General features: G+C 39.2%; 1 protein-coding gene across 1 annotated transcript in view; it reads left to right on the forward strand.

Moving 5' to 3' along the window:
* The window catches only part of Pcdh15 (protocadherin related 15), a 428,603-nt gene that overhangs the window by 301,803 nt on the left and 109,111 nt on the right, over positions 1 to 17,689 (forward strand). The window contains exons 22-23 of the mRNA XM_051153212.1: positions 3,361 to 3,470; positions 5,584 to 5,724. Coding sequence (XP_051009169.1) covers positions 3,361 to 3,470; positions 5,584 to 5,724 — 251 coding nt within the window. The remainder of the gene's footprint in view (positions 1 to 3,360; positions 3,471 to 5,583; positions 5,725 to 17,689) is intronic.

The raw sequence follows: 17,689 nt of genomic DNA on the forward strand, positions 1-17,689 counted from the left end.
TGATATTATCAGAAACTTTTCTCTCATATTTCTGTTATTAAAACTCCAGCAAAAAATCTCAACATTTTATTTTCTAATATTTACAGTGGATCTCCTGGATAAACTTTCCATTGGTCTTTCCTGTGGTGTACTACACAGAAATACTGAGCTCAGAGTTATGTCCCAGTTGGCCATGGAAGGATGATAGGTTTATTGATCCATCCTTATTGGTAGGGCAGCTCTCCCCAGACTCAGATGGCTAGTGATGGAGCCAACCCTGCACAAAACACAGGAGAACCATGGGAAATGGATGGGAGTAAATTACATAAGTGAATTAAAACTAAATAAATAGCTACTTTATAGTGTATGTATAATGATATAAATGGCCCTTATTCTTTATCAATACCAATTACTGAATATGAGGTGATAGAGAGACAAACACTGAGTACTAAAGTATGTCTTAAATCCTTTTAGATTTACATAGCAGTTAATTATGCATAAAAAATGAGCAATTGGACAAAAATATTCACTGAGGGTTATATATCAATGGCCCAGACTATATTTATAGTTCATGATCTGGTGTACATGTCAAAAAAACATGCCATAACTGCCCAATATAATCTATAGTAGAATACCTAAGAATATGGAGAGAAAAATGAAGGTTTCTACGAAGAAGACAAATATGGATAAACAAGTGACATGTTGTGGGAGAAATGGAAGTAGGATGTTTTTGTATATCAAAATGAGTGACACATAACATTGCAATTGCCATTGGCGTTTAACAGTGTCAAACACCGTGAGGTTAGGTGGTGCGCTGACTTGTGAATCTTGAACTCCGTGACATTCACGAGTACGTTAAGTTTGTGTTCACCTAGTCTAGTCATGGTAAACAGTATTATGATCACAGAACTGAGACTTTGAAAATAAAGCAACAGGCACAATAGTGGGGGCATAAATTCTAAATGTAAATGAAATAGGTGAATTGAAAGGATATGTGGATTCTGTAGTGTAATCGCTTATTGAGTCCCAACTCAAGTCGTGCTATATAATGAACATAAGGCCTAGAAACCATTCAGAGGCTACGTCCTTATGTCTGCTAAACCAAGACTGTAAGAGCTAAATTTTATTTCACCAAGCTGGGCTAGTAAATTGGTTCCATCTGCCTACTTCAGTCCAAAGGACACATTGGATAGCATATAATAGGACAATATTGTATTCATTTTAATAACTTCCACAATTCTGAACATAGTGTGCTAACACTGGACTTTTAATATGGCATTTCCTTGACCGTACTACATAATAATATTACTCACATAAACATACATGCAGTATGATACAATTTATATTATTAAATTCAAAACTATCATTAAAATGTTATAAGATAAATAAATACCACTGCATGGCTGTTAGGTCAAAACTCCTAATGTTGGCATGGATTCAAGGCAGTAAGATTACCATCCCGATGAAGGGAATGTGAGAAAAAAATTCCTCTAACTTCTTTAAAATTGAACCTGCTCTTAGCACATGATCCAGAAATCATGTTTCCAAATGAGTTAACTATGTATGACCCACAAAAGCCTAAATGTGAATACTCACAGTGGCTTTCTTCATAGTGATCAAAGCTTGTACACACCTGAGAGTCTTTATTTCTGAAAACAAACTGTAGACCATCAGCATGACAGGAAAGGAAGTGTCAAGCATGAGGACATGGAGAAATAGGTACATATTGCTAAGGCAAAGCTGCCAGTCTGAAGAGCAACACAGCATGTGAGTCCAACAAAATGACCATCTGGGCAGACAAGACAGTGTGGGAAGAAGAGTGACTGTCAGAGATCACTTTAGAGGAAGAAGAGATGGATCATGAAGGCAAATTACATGACACATGTAATTAAATATTTGCCCAGCACCATAGAATACAGAACACCAGAATTGAGGTGACCATGGCTTAATAGTGCCTGCCCATAAGTTGTGGCGAGATCGCTTCTGTGAGTAGAGGAAACTGTGCCCTGGTAGCAGCAGAACGCATAGGGAAATGCTTTACCTCCCTCCCTGTTTTTCTATGAGCTTGGAGCAAGCTTTGAAAACTAGTCTTAAGCAGATGAGATAGGAGCCTTGGCAACCATGTAGTGGCTGGGTGTGGCAGTACATGCCCATAATCCCAGTGCTGGGGAGGAAGGGAGAACAGAGTTCCTGAAGCTCTCTGACTAGCCTACCCAAATGGATCTGTCCAGGCTCATTGAAAATTAAAGTGGAAAGTGATAGAAGAAGGCATCTCACATCAAGATCAACCTCTGGACTCCACATTCAAGTGCACACACATGCATACCCTCCTGTACCTGCAGGCATCACCCACACACACACACACACACACACACATGAACACACATGAACACATGTATTTATACTACACACACATGCCCAGACAAATGCTCATACATACATGCATACACACCTGCACGTGCATGCATTCACACACACACACGTGAACATTCATATTCAGATGCACATGCATGCTCCCATGTACATATGAATACTCAAACACACATGTATGCATACTACGCAAGAAAAACAAAGATAACACACCTTATCAAGGAACACTGATTTCAAGGAAGCAACAAGTTTTTAAAATGGTACACATATACAAATCACACTTGGCCGAAACCTTCTAAATGTTAGAAATAGAATTGTCATTTTTAACATATAGCTTCAATGACTATGGAAGTAGGATTCTATTAACATAGCCAATATGATTAACTTGCTGTAAAATAATTTGTGTGGAACACTATAGGAATTACAAAACTTGAAGTAAATGTTCTAAAGTTTATAAAAAGTATTACTGTTTATCAGGTAGATCACTATGTGCTTACAATTATCATCATCATTTGGCTTTTCAAGACAGGGTTTCTCTATGTAGCCTTAGCTGTCTTGGACTCACTTTGTAGACCAGGCTGGCCTTGAGCTCACAGAGATCGGCCTGTCTCTGCCTCCTGAGTGCTGGGATTACTGGTGTGTGCCACCATGCCCAGCTCCAATTTCACTTGTAAAAATAAATGCTTCCATAGATTAAAAATAAATAAACCATTTTAAAAACTTAGGACTTGGCAGTTAAGAGCATTGGCAGTTCTTCCAGAGAATCCAGGTTCAATTCCCAGGACCCACATGACAGCTCACAGCTATCTGTAACTCCAGTTCCAGGGGATCTGACACCCTCACACCCTCATACATACCAGCAAAACACCAAAGCACATAAATTAAAAATAAACAAATCATTAAAAAATAAATGTTGCACTAAAACAGGAAGGAAGAGAGGGAAAGAGGGAAGGAAGAAAGGAAGGAAGGAAAGCACAAAGGAAATGAACACTTTTTTTTTTAATCCTGCAGACCTCCTCCTGTAAGCGAGCTTGCTGCCAGAGGGACTGTAGTTGGTGTCATTTCTGCTGCCGCCATCAATCAGAGCATCGTGTACTCCATTGTGGCAGGAAACGAGGAAGGTTGGTATAGAATGTTGCCTATGTTTTCTCCAAAAGCCAATAAATGTAGAATCCGGTGGATTTTTTGATGGAACTATTATTTCCTCTATCCTAAGGTAATTCTTCCCATCTTCAATGCAATTGATGGCTTGATTAGCAGTCTAGTTGTGTTAGCTGAAGACACTGAGTGCCCCAATTGAGTTTATATTCAATTATAGAAGCATCTACCTTCCCTTTGTTGAGGATATTTTTGTGACATCTCTTCAAAATGAATGAATTGTTCTTTTGGCTGCAAGAGATGATTTTCTAGACCCTTCTCTCCCTCCTGTGTGTACCACAATCCTTACCTCATGTCAACTAAGCTTGAGAAACCTTTAGGATCATACCTAAGTGTAAATGCCAAAAGAGCCATATCAGTGCTAACAGACATTTGGGTGATGTCACACAATGCTCCAAACAGCCAAATCAATCAACAGGAAGTCTGAGTGTTGTCTTCCAGCCATTTTGAGCATGGCAGTCATTTTCTGGGGCGTAGGACTCTCTACCACTGCATTTCAGCTGTTGTCTGCTCTCTTCTCCTCTGAGGCCCTAGGCAGACTGGGATATTTATGGGTGGCTGAGAATGTTTAATAAGTGTTTAAGATATTAGTTAATTTTGAGTGTTTAATTAAAAAGTGAATGTGGCTGCTGCTTGGCGGTCTGAAAGGACAGTCCTGTCTGAAGTGTTTCCGTGACCACCTGTCACTAGAGTGAGCTACCCCTTCAGGAAGCACTCACATACTGCCTGCTTATTTGCCCTCTTTGGCTTTTCTCCACTGCTTTACCTCCCCCGTCCCCTCCCCCCACCCCCACCCCAGTGCAATGGAGCCTCCTTTCTCCATTGCTTCCAAATCCAAAGTAGCTGTCACTCCTCAATCTGTTCCGACGCTCACCCTGTCCTTGTCGTTGAAGATCGCAACAAGCCTGTATTTATCAACAGCCTCCAACCACAGTGACTGTTCCGTGTAGGTTATCCATTTTCTCATTCAGCAAATACTGAATGTCAGTCATGTGGAAACGACCCTTCCAGCTACGAGGAATGTAGAGAAAAATACACAGATATGCTCTTCACCATTTTAGAATTAGCCAGTCCATCAACAGATGAGCAACACCTGAAGGCATGCCTGTAGACCATTTCAGCTCATGGCCATCACTACAGAAGAGGGTTAGGAAGGATGTGTGTGCAGAAGGGGGTGGTGGGATACTGTACAGATAAACAGTCCATCCTTCTTCCCGTTTAAAATACTCACATACTAGCTTTTTGAGAGAGAGAGAGAGAGAGAGAGAGAGAGAGAGAGAGAGAGAGAGAGAGAGAGAGAGAGAGAGAGACATGCCAGGGCAAAGTATTTTAAAATACTTCATAATAATAAAAAGCATTTTGTAAAAGTAACCTACAAGGTAGATTACAAATATGATCTTCGGTGCTCTCAAGAAAGTACCAAATCTGCAGGATTAGATGATGTGTACCTGAACCCGTCAGACTCTCAAAATAACATATAACAAAAATTATAGTCTAAACGCGCCATTCAGGGAACACGAGTTGATAATCCCAATATGGAAATGCATTTCCGAAATGCTGGAACCCGATCACCTTTTAATCTTAACGATTGTTTTTAATGCTCTAGAGCCATTGAAACCATAGTAGCTTTTTTTTTTTTCAGATTTATTTATTTATTTATCATTTATTCATATTACATCCCGATTGTTGTTACCCTCTTGCTTGTATCCTCCTATACCTACCTTCCCTCTTCCCGCCCTATTCCCCTCCCCTAGTCCTCTTACGAGGGATTGGGGGGAGAGGCCTCCTCCCTCGCCTTCTTACCACAACCTATCAAGTCTCATGAGGATAGCCAGCCTCCCCTTCCTTTGTGAGCCTGCCCGGCTGCCCCGCCAAGGGGCACTGATCAAATCGCTGGCACTGGAGTTCATGTCAGAGGCAGTCTCCGCTCCCCCCGGCCCCCAAGAGGAGAATGAGCTGTCCATAGGCTAGATCCACTCAGGGGGTCTAGCTTCTCCTCACGCGTCTTCGTTAGCTTTTAAAGAGACTGTCTCCTTACCACACGAAGAGACTAACGAGGTGTATGTTGACTTCCAGATAAGTTTGGGATCAACAATGTCACGGGTGTCATCTACGTGAACTCACCTCTGGATTATGAGACAAGGACTAGCTATGTGCTTCGCGTGCAGGCGGACTCTCTGGAAGTGGTCCTCGCCAATCTCCGAGTCCCTTCCAAAAGTAAGTTTCGTTGCTTAAAGACTGTGACAATATTCTGTGCTGTTTTGGCTGGTTTGAGAATGGCACACATATGTGAAAAGTGGAGCTACCTCTTGAGACTGTAGGAAACCCCTTTAGTTTCCAGACAGGAATCGTCTTTCGTCTTAGCAGACAGCATAGCGAAGCTATGGCTGAGGCAATACCATAGTATTTACAGATGATCAAGGAATACTGTTATTGATAACTTCACTTGCATAAATTGATGCATAAAATTTTTTATCCTCCTTTGATGCCCTGGGTGCATGGCTAATCATACTGCAAAGGGTGCCTGGCTACTAGACATTGCCTACGAGAGAAGAGAGGGAAAGGCACTTTAAAATCAAGGACTATTGAGCTGGTGAAATGACTCAGTAATTGGAATTGCTTGTCATCGAGTTTGAACTAGACCTGAGTTGGATCCCAGGATCCTCATGGTAGAAGATAAGAATCAACTCCTGAAAATTGTCCTCTGACTGCTACATACATAGGGAGGCATGCATATGCCCGACACGCGCACATGCGCACAGGTACTTGTACTTATGTGCGCATGTGCAAGCGCGTGCGCAGAGGGAGGCATTAAATAAAAGTATAATCTTTTCTAAATTAGTGAGTACCAAGAATTATAATTCCCGTGTAGCTTCCCATTTAGCCTCCATGCATTCCTATGTGATGAAAATATGACTGTCCCACTTTAAAAAAATTAGCTTCAGGAATGCTACGAAGTGACCATCACTGCATAAAGGATGTGATGCCGCTGAACTGATGGTGGTGCTGAAACATTGCTTTGACCTGTCAGAGCAACCTCAGTCCCATGGACAAACAAGTCAAAGTCAGCTGGTAGGAAGGACTGACACAGATGCTGGCGGATGTTACTAGAACTAGAATAAATCCATGCATACATGAAATACTTTTTTTTTTCACACTAAGGCAATATGGCCCTTTATAATCAGTGTGTCCTATTTAAGATCTGGATGGTTACAATAAGAACCCATTTTACCTAACATCCCACAATCAAGGCGCCTGCAGAAAGAAAAGTGCAACAAAGCATTTGAAGCAATGTTTCTCAAACTGTGGCGTGCAAGCCCTCTGGGGGTGGGGGGGGGTGGAACAACCCTTCCACATAAGATAGCCTGCATATCATATATTTGCATTTCAGTTCATAACAGGAGCAAAATTACAGTCATGGAGCAGCAGTGGAAATAACTTTCTGGTTGGTGGTGCCCACGGCACGAGGAGCCGTGTTAAAGGGCTGTGGCATTAGGGAGGTTGAAAAGCACTGACCTAAAACACTCACCTTTTACCCTGAGATCATATTTCAGCATCATAGTAGAGCATGACGTTAAACAGCATCTCTAGAAAGGGACGAGGAAAAGAGATGGAGGGAAATGGGAACCTCGGAGAGAGTGAGAGATACTGGGAAGGGCCCAATGCGCGAAAAATGCTCTGAAGATGTGACATGCAAGCACATTACATCAATGAGTCTAGTGACACTGTCACAGAGAAGACTTTTACTTACTATAAACTCTACTTAATGAACTGGTGTGGGTGTCTGTTCAGTTGCTTGTAAAGACACATCCAAGTCATTTGAAAATTTGAGTCACATAATACATTTGAGATGAAAGGAATTAGACTTTCCTCAAAGATAATACTTCACTGGTATATTTAAATTGTTTCAAAATAGTGGGCCACTTCCCCCAGGCTTTAAACATTTTAAATTTTTTCAAAATTATATGTGTATTGGTATATGTGTGTGGCACTATGTGCACGGAGGCCACAGAAGGTGTCAAATCCTCTGGGACTGGAGCTACTGGGTGGCTGTGAGCCACAGTGCAGGCACTGAAAACTGGAACTGGCTCCCCTGCAAGAGCAGCAAGTGCTCTTAACCACTGAGCCATCCCTCCAGCCCCTTTGTTAGGGTTTTTAAATCATTAAACTGGGGACAGTGAGGTGGCTTAGCAGGGAAGGCCCATTGGCAATCCTTAGGATCTGAGGTTTGCAAATTGTTTTCTGACTCCCTGTTGCCATAATGAACCCACACATGCACACACACACACATACATACACACACACACACACACACACACACACACACACACACACACACTGAATTAAATTAATCTAATAAAAAACAGTAAATTGTACTCATTTATATTTTTAGGGAAAGATAAATTTCCACAACTGTAAACTTATTTGGATAAACAGACAAAATACTATAAAAGAACAGTATTATATAATTTGCTGGCTGAAACAAATAAAATGGTCTAAAAGAAACTTGTAAACACAACAAATGGAAAAGTTAATTGGAAATTCTAACAATCACTTTTTATTGAAACAAATAGCTTTTAAAGGAATTTTTTACTGCGTGTTCGGAGTATAGGGCCTTGCATTTCCAACGAACTATCTATGATTTTCAGAATAGAAAGATGGTAAGTTCTCTATATAAAAATCATACAAGTAAGTTCCTTTGCTGTAGCACAAATATAAATATAAGGTAATAGAAGTTTATCCAGTGAGCAGGTGGATGTTTGCATGTGCCCTGGTGGGTATATAGTGATGAGACCTGCTAGCAAACTCATGAATTACTTCTCAAAAACACATGAAGCCTAAAAAGGCATGTGTTCATTTGTTCACTGCCTAGTTATTTGAATATTGCTATTAACATTTCATGACTAACCTTTGCCTTCTGTTCAAAATGAAGGCACACGCATTTCCAACATCATTCCATTTATTAATAACTGTTAATGGCCTGTAATCAATTCCTAGTCCATTAGCTATGCAAATAAGTAGCCCATTATGTAAATTGAGGTTAATTAATTAATTGTCTAAAGATTTCACTTGGCTACAAAATTAGCTACCCTATGGATTTTAACTCTACTGCACATCATATTAATAAAAGCAAGAATCTAATTCACTGAAGTTGTACTTTATTGTGACTTCTTTATCAAGTGATTGTTCATAAAATAATTTTCAATGTGAATTAAAATAGGCAATTATGGAGTGCGTTTCACAGACCCGATGTTATAATATAAGGCAGTTTGAGCTCCTGTTTTTCAATGCTAATGTTAAGGTCGGGCATATTCAATATCTAACTCTTGTGAGACTGTCCCAGCCTGTGGGACAAATCGAACAGGGTTCCCTGGAAGAGGGAGTGGGGATTGAAAATGGGGGGACAGAGATGCGAGAAAAATTGAGTCAAGTCTGGAGATTCCTGATCAACATTCTCTTTATTGCAGGCGAGTAGACTTTGTATAGCAAGGTTACCATAAACTCTATTGTAATCTCACTTCCCCTAGCACCCAGGCAGGAATTCAATCCTCTGAATAGCTCCCTGTAAAAACTTCCTTAATCCTCTGGGTAGTTCTTTGTAAGATCTTCCCTATTTCTTTGGGTAATTCCCTGTAAGACCTTCCCTATTTCTTTCAAAGGTAAATAATCCAAAGAGAGCCTAAACACAAGATCTCCTTCAACAAAGGTCAACAACTCAAAGGTCACAGCATGCAGCTTAAGCATGGGATTTCTAACACGGCTGAATTTAGCATGGCTCCCCACATAAGACCATCACAGTGAAAGAATACTGACATGTGTAACAGCCTCTCCTACAATTCCAGCTACCTCCCATCTCATCACTCTAAAATTCATCAGAAGCACACCAATCCGCATTTAAATATCTTCATATATCTCTTAAGAATAGCACCAACACAAAACAACTCTGAACTCAAAGGGAATAAGTAATAGTCTTGAAAGTTAGTGACCATGACCCAAAACATAAATTCAGGTTGTTTGGGAAGATACATTCCATATGGCAGTGATTACACACTCTTTTGCTACAAGACAAAGAAATTCATGAATTAGGGCATTTACTGATTACACTAATGGATACTGCCCGCCCACAGGTAACTTACAGCAAAGTGGGTAAATATCTGCTATGGGTCTCAGATGCTATGTGGTGTCACGATTAGCTCTGGGAAGCTAGTGACCCAATAACACATTCTATGGCTTCATAAGATTTCCAAGAGATGTTAGGACAGACACAGGAGTGAGAAGGAATAGCTTTCAAGGGAACTGAAAGTAGCGCAAGGCCATCTGGCTCTGGATATGCAGCACTCTAGCTCTCCAGGGTCACAGAGTTCTAATCAGGCATCAAGGTTTATAGAATTTCACCATGGATATGGTTGATTTTTTTTTTTTTAATTTCAGTTCATAATAAAGGCACTTAGATCTTAATTATAACTACAGTGCTACCTCTCCCAAAATTAACAAAATGCAATGTCCTTCTCTATGTCTTCTGATTAGTTTTAGTTCAAAGTACATTTTTTTCTTTATTTCCTTTTTTTTTTTAAATATATTTTATTAATTTATTCTTATTACATCTGAATGGTTATTCCATCCCTTGTATCCTCCCATTCCTCCCTCCCTCCCACTTTCCCCTTACTCCCCTCCTCTATGACTGTGACAAAGTATATTTTTTAGATATTACAATATCTATGCTTTTTTTTTTTTTTTTTTTTTTTTTTTTTTTTTTTTTTTTGCTTTGCTTTGTTTGAATACCTTTTTTCATTCTTTTACCTGTCCTTGCTGGTAAGATGTGTTCTTTGATGCAGCAGAAAGATTGTAAGGTCCTTGAACATATAAATAATTGCTATTTTGAATCTGTTGTCTTGTTCTTTTGTTTATTTGCTTCTATCTGGAGAATAGAAAGACTAGGGCCATTTCAATAGGATTGAGCCTTCTGGAGGAGGCATATTCCTTGTTCATGTTTTTGCTTTTGTGCTAGCATGCGTGCATCTAGAACTGTGGCCTCTGAAGTGTTTCTTGGTGTAGATATCTGATTTTCTCGTTACTGAGTGATATTTTAGAGTTTGGTTACTGTTGCCCCCTCTGAGTCCTATCCAAGTGTGGTGTCTGTGGGATCCCTGAGTTCCAGCCAAGTGTGGTGGCTATGTGGTTTCTGGTAGAGATTAGATCTGGTTCCCAGACAAAGGTGTTAGCTGTGGTATCCCTTGTAGACATTCTACAGGGTGACAGGGAGTCTCAACATAATGGAGATGAGATAACAGGAAAAGTTTAAAAGGATTATGGGGAAGAGCTAGGGGGATTTTAGGTCTGTACCAAGAAGCCAATGCAACAGATGATGAAGATGGCCTGGGAAAATGGGTCCCTTCAAGCAGGCTGAAGCCGAACTGAGGGTAAATCCTCAGAAGAGAATACATGAGTTCAAATCCAGTAGTGGTTTTGAGGGTCAGTGGAGTCACAAAGGGACAGAGATGGTCTAGAAGGAAAAACCAAAATGGGCCCCATAAAGAACTAGGGAGATCCTGGGTCAACAACAAGAGGCTGAGACAAAGGATTGTTTTAATGACACTCAAGACCTTGTTTTCAGGAGCTAGAAACTAAACAAAAATAATTAATTTATTATCACTTTTTGTTTTATGACCATGTGCTTTTTTTTGTAAGAGCTGTATTCAGTCATGTCATGTCACAACCCAATAGTGAGAAAACAATAAACAACACACAGTGCATTTCATGAAACTGCTTATAAACTGCCCTGGGTCTGAGCTTGCCTAATTTTTCATTCACTTGTTTAAAGTTTTCACTCAGAATTATCCATTTACATATACAGATAAATGAATGGTAGATTATGATAATGATAGATAGATAGATAGATACATAGATACATAGATAGACAGATAGATAGATAGATAGCTTTCTTTTTTGTTTTTCAAGACAGGGTTTCTCTGTGTAGCCTTGGCTGTCCTGGACTCACTTTGTAGATCAGGCTGGCCTCGAACTCACAGTGATCCACCTGCCTCTGCCTCCCAAGTACTGGGATTGAAGGCACGTGCCACCATGCCCAGCCTGATAGCCTGCTTCTTAACTTGTCAATTTATTATTTAAATTTCACTGATCCTCTTTGATGGTATTGATGTAATATTAATTTTATATTATTATAAGTTTATTTAATAATTAAATTATAGATTATTTTATATTATAGCATTAATATAGCAAATACATAAATAATAAATCCAAATAACAATAAGGCATATTTTTAAAAAATATTTAACAACCTACTAACTTATGAGGTCACCTTTAAAATAAATGTAGGAAAGACAAAAAATGTATTTCAGTAGTCATTGTCTGATACACTCTTTCCTTTGCCACAGTAGACAACAGACTCGAGCCTCCATATGTCCAGACCATTGTCCAGGACTTTAGTGACATTGCACTCATTGACTTGGGTTATTCACTAACTGTCTACCACATGCCAGGCAGCAGAGCAGCATTTCAGGACAGAGAAACTTAGTAATTCAAATTGCTGCCTTCAGATTCCCTTGGTTGAATAAAGAGTCAACAGAGACAAAACTATTGACAATATAAAACCTTTACCATAAGAGTGATGGCTGGCGCATGTACAAAGTTTACTTTATTCCGAAGCATTCACCACTAGCATAAATGATCAAACAGCCCAACCTTTGCACTGCATCTTTATAAAGAAAGTTACGAGGGCAATTCCAAGCACAGTAAAGAGAGGCTAAAAGTATGAAAAGTAATATTTTATAAGAAGTTGTGATAAGAGAGAAGGTACTGAAAAACTAAAGGAATTTGTAATAAATTAATATAAACAATAAATAATAATAATAGGTTTCGTAGGGCATTGAAGTAGAGTTGACTTATGTGAAAGCGCATACTCAAAGGAATAAAGAAAAATGTCAACTGAATGAAATCATGAGTGGTTTTATATAAAAGAAAAGAAAGTGATGACATTCATATTTGAATTAGTTCCCAAAGAGCAGTCATTTTCATAAAAGAAGGAATATGGGATACATACACCTTTCCATCTCAAGTGCTGTGTTGGCAGCTACATTACAAATACTGGTTCCTATATTTGCTGAGCAGTGAACTCACCATTGAGACACAGCAGAGGTGGCTCAGTGGAGAAAGGCACCTGCCAACCAGAGTCTGACCCCTGGGCACTACAGAGTGAGAGGAGAGAACCTCCTCCTCAACAGGTGTGCTGTGCATCACTCATGACCACACACATGGCCACAAAGAAAATAACTATTTAATAAGTAAATATTTTAAAAATATCAAGTGCAATAGCACTGCTATTAATTAACTAAAAAGAATGGAGAGAGATCAATAAAAATTGGTTTAATCGGAGAATTGATTAATATAATATTTTCATTAATTTTAAAGTATACTTCCTAATAAATAATTATATTCTATTTTGCTGAACATGTATTAATTGTATAATATGAGACTCAATAAAAGAAACATGTCTTTATGTTGAGGTCAATTGTTTTAGCCTCTACAGATGAGAAAGTATGTGGTACTCATCTTTCTGTGAGTGGATTTTTTTACCATTTGCTATGGGCCCACACACCTTACTATAAATAAAATTTCATTCTTGTTTGGTGGTGAACAATGTTCCATTCCATATGTATGTGACAATTTGTCTCTATTCAGCATTGATGTGCATCTAGACTGATTTCATGGCATAGCCACTTGTGAGTATGGCTTTGTTTTTGGCTGTCTCTCTAGCTACTGATTTTATTTCCTGTGGCTTTGTATCTAGAAGTAAGATGACTGGATTTTATGGTTAGACTAATTTTAATCTGACAGGAAATTCCATAGTTTTTTTTATAATGATTGTACAACTTTAAATCACTATCAGTGTAATAGAATGTTTTCTTCTTTATAAAAATGTATTTTGCAATGAAAGTTTTTTCCATCTCCCTACAGGCATTTATAATGCTTGCATCTTTGATCACTATGATTCTATGTTGGAAGCTGGTCTGATGCTATATTTTGATGCTAATTACTGCTTGCTGTCTTTTAATGTGCCCCAAATATTGCTGTGTAACCTTGCCTTAAAACTTATTAATGTTTCACCAATAAAAAGCCGAAATACATTAGCAGGCAAGTGGGATAGGCATGTCTAGGGTTCAGCATCTTTGGAAGACAGAGAGCTTCTTGGGAAAGAAAGCAGTCAGAGAAGAAAAGGATCCTGGGAAGGACAGGAGCAAAAGAGAAGGAAGGAGGCCACCACCATGTGTGAGGTGAAGTAAGAAGCGCATGGCCAGCAAGATGGAGGATTAACAAATGAAGAACATTAGCAAGTACTTGAGATTATGGATGGAAGATAGCTAGATAGAAATTATTACAAGCAATGTTGTGATGTTGAAATTACAGGGGGTATAGAAGGTAGAGTTTAAGGGATTAATATCTGCCTTGCCCCAGGTTAACCAAGGCTACTTTAAAATATAACAGATGTCTGTGTTTTTATTGATTGATAGTGGGTTAGAAATATCACCGTAATAATTATAGCCTAATAATAAACATTTACTTAGTCCTTACTTATAAATTAACCACAACAATTCTATCTAGGATGAGATGGCATCTACTGTTTTGATTCCATTTCCCTGATAGCTGAGATATTATTATCCATATATTTTACTGGTCGCTTACATTTTTCTTTTGGAAAACATCTATTTATGTCATTTGATCTCTTTGGGGGGTTGTTTTTATTGTTAAGATTTTTTTTAAAAAAATTCCCATTTAATATATTCAGATGATGTACTGTCAGAGAGGCTGGCAGCCCCATTCTCCTATCCTCAAGTACACTCCTCACCCATGGCCATCTCCTGTACTCTGCAAAGGCTTTTTAGCCAGTAGAAATTGGCCCTGAAGTTCTGCTTTTATTTCTTTTTTTTTTTTTAAAGATTTATTTATTGATTATGTATACAGAGCTCATTATAGATGGTTGTGAGCCAACAGGTGGTTGCTGGGAATTGAACTCATGACCTTTGGAAGAGCAGCCAGTGCTCTTAACCTCTGAGCCATCTCTCCAGCCCCTGCTTTTGTTTCTTGTGCATTGAGAATCATGTCTTGGTCATCACAAAACACTCCCCATAAGTTCCCTCTAATGGCTTTATAATTTCAAGTCTCTCATGTTGTCCTTTTAATGGCGGTGTTTTTAAGGCTTTTATCAACCAGAAGAAAATAGTTTAAATCCAAAAATTAGAAAGGATAGTGAAACTAAAAGTATGCTTTGTGTAGGGAGTTATGGAAAGGTGTTATTAGAAGGTACCATATACATGTTAATAAGTACCATACACATATTAAAGGACATATATAATTGATAATAAAATGTAAGTGGAAGAGTATTCTTTAAAAACTATGGCCTATGTCTCTGTTCTGAGTCCATCTTTGGCATGACTGTAAGTATAGTAAAATTAGTTATAATATCCTTGAGACCTATTCATGTATAAGTTTCTCTTATATAAGTATTAATGATGACTACTGTATTGAATAGTGTTAGGGCAGCTCTAGCAGGCACAAAGTCCTAGAATTGGTCCCTACCCCCAATAAAAACAAAATTGATGTATACCAATATCTTAAAAGACAGAGGGTATAAATATGCCCAGTGAGTATTTGTTCAACGCAGGAGTGAATCTGGGAAGCTAAGGCCAAATTATGAAAGGTCTGAGTGTCAGGGCAGCAGCACAGAATTAAGCATCACAGTACTCATCCACCCCAGGACTTGCTATCTGAGCACGCGCTCCACCCTTCCCTCCCCACACTGGCTCTGTAGCCCTGGCTGCATTACAGATGGAGCCAAACCAGTGCTGTCCTCAGGGGACTGTGCCAGCCTTCCTGCCACTTAGCACTCACTAAAGGGACAACCCATGTGAGGGATTTCCTTCCTTGGAGGAAGAAGGCCTTTGGTGTCCTCTACTCTGTTCTCTAGGCTTCCTCTTCGCCTGCAGTCTCCTTCTGGCAGAAACCACACTTCCTCGCTCCAACCCCCATGTCCAACACTAATTTTGATCAAATAATCTTGAACTCAGGAGCATTGGTGTTACTGATGGGCTGCCTTAAATACTGACACCCTAGTTTCTGCCCATGTGCTGTATCTCCGCATTCCAGGTCAACGGCTCCTGAGTTCACAGGGAACAATATTATGTGTCTCAGAGCAGCTCCTCGGAGCTGGAAAGCACCAGGGCCTGCACAGAAACCTAAGGCAGTATTTCCACCACCACGCTGTCCACGTGCTTTGTTTTTATGTAGTTTAAACGCACTAACATGAAACTTTATAGCCGAGGTGGATTTATGTAATTCCATAACTGATGTGGCAATTTTCGCTTTATTGTAAAATTACAAATATCTTGAAATGTCGAAGAGAAAAACCAAACCTTTTTTACAAACATGTCATCATATTTTGATTCAGTTAACTAGGCCTTCAATCAGGAATAAATGACAGGGCAATTAAGATAAACTTAAACTGGTGATAAAAAGACTCAAATGCTATTGATTTCATTTTATGGTTTTGCTTTAGGGTACAGGCTTGTAATACATTTCATTTTCTTGGCTTTTTCTGGTTTCAGACAGAAGGTCTGTGACAAACAATGCTAATGACTATTTGTTATCAACTGATTTACAAAAGCCTTCTTCACATAGCTCAAGTCACAAACCTGAAGCTTGTCACAATAGTATAATCTTCGCCATAAGAACACTAGGTATGATCAATGTCTTGTGTTGATGTGGCTGTGGTTCTAGAACTCTTACTAATAATTCATTCATTTCAAATATGGGGAATCAGTTTAAAATAACGCCGTGTCATGTGTAGCATTTGCATTTCAAGCATGTTGGGTGTCTTCTCATCCAGGGGGTGTGCTTAAAATCCTAAGCACAGCATTTAGCAGGTAGAGGCAGGAGGATAGTGAGCTAAAGGCTAACCTGGGCTACACAGGTAGACCAGAGATAGCCCAAACTGCCTAGAGAGATCCTGTTTCAAAAACTTAATGATAATTTTGCTCAGTGGTAGATGCTTGCCTAATGTTTACAGTGCCCTGGACCTGATTCCTAGTACAAATCAAAAAACTAATAAACTGTATTTAAGAGATTAGTAATGTATAAAGTGGTCTCCTTACTTATCCTTGAGAACGGAACCCAAGTGTAAAGACAAAGGATGCCATTGTCTTTCCTCTTAAATTTTCTCTAATTACTGTAGTTGATAATTGTGCGTATTTTTACTCTGAGCCTTGTTCTCACAGTGAAATATCCCTCCCCTAAACGACATCACCAGCCACATCATCTAAGCTTTTTTAAAGCTATTTTAGTCCAAGTTTAAATTGAGAAGCAAGTCAAGATGGTTTATTGAAGAAAAATGTTTTTCAAACTTACATCCTGCTTCAGAAAATAAGAAAGCACAAATACTCTATTAGTGATAAGAATTTTAAACTATACAATGGCATCTGTATGCCTCTGACATCAGGAAGACATGAGCATGGAATCTAACTAGCCAAATTTAATGCACACAAAACTATGGAACCAAAATCCATTAAATAATGTGCAGAATTAAAAACTGTTTCTGAAAATGGAAAATCGAAGCAACTGTCTAGATAATACCAAATATGGGACAAATCACCATTATTTTCTCCTAAATGACATGAACACCTTGCTATTCGTGAGTAGGCATCAGCCATACGTAGTCTACAGATACGTAATCATGGACAGGTGTAGGGGTTTGGATGTGCCTCGCACATACAAAGGCCACCTACAGTCCCTAGAATCAGTGAAAGAACACTTGGATCTGAACTACAAAACCAGGGTTACCAACATTAAAGCTTTGGCTCCACTTTGGATGCCCAGTAGTTGGGAACTGGATGGAAACCCTTGACACGTCTGTCCTTGCTTTGTTGCCTGAACCTCTGGGTCAAATTCCTTTCATCCCTGTATGCAGACACGCTGACTGTCCCGTGGGGCAGAACTACAGCTCTCCTAGCCTCTCAGCAGCTACAACAACTTAAGCAGCTGAAGTCATTCAGACAAGATGATACTTTCGCATTAACCTATGCCAGCAAATCAATAAAAGCTGCCTCTTTTCGAGAAAGAGAGAGCAGCCTGGCCTTTGTACAGAAACCTTAGTACAGCCGGGTCTGTGTTT

The sequence above is a fragment of the Acomys russatus genome, chromosome 11 (genome assembly GCF_903995435.1).
Source record: "Acomys russatus chromosome 11, mAcoRus1.1, whole genome shotgun sequence".
NCBI lineage: Eukaryota > Metazoa > Chordata > Mammalia > Rodentia > Muridae > Acomys > Acomys russatus.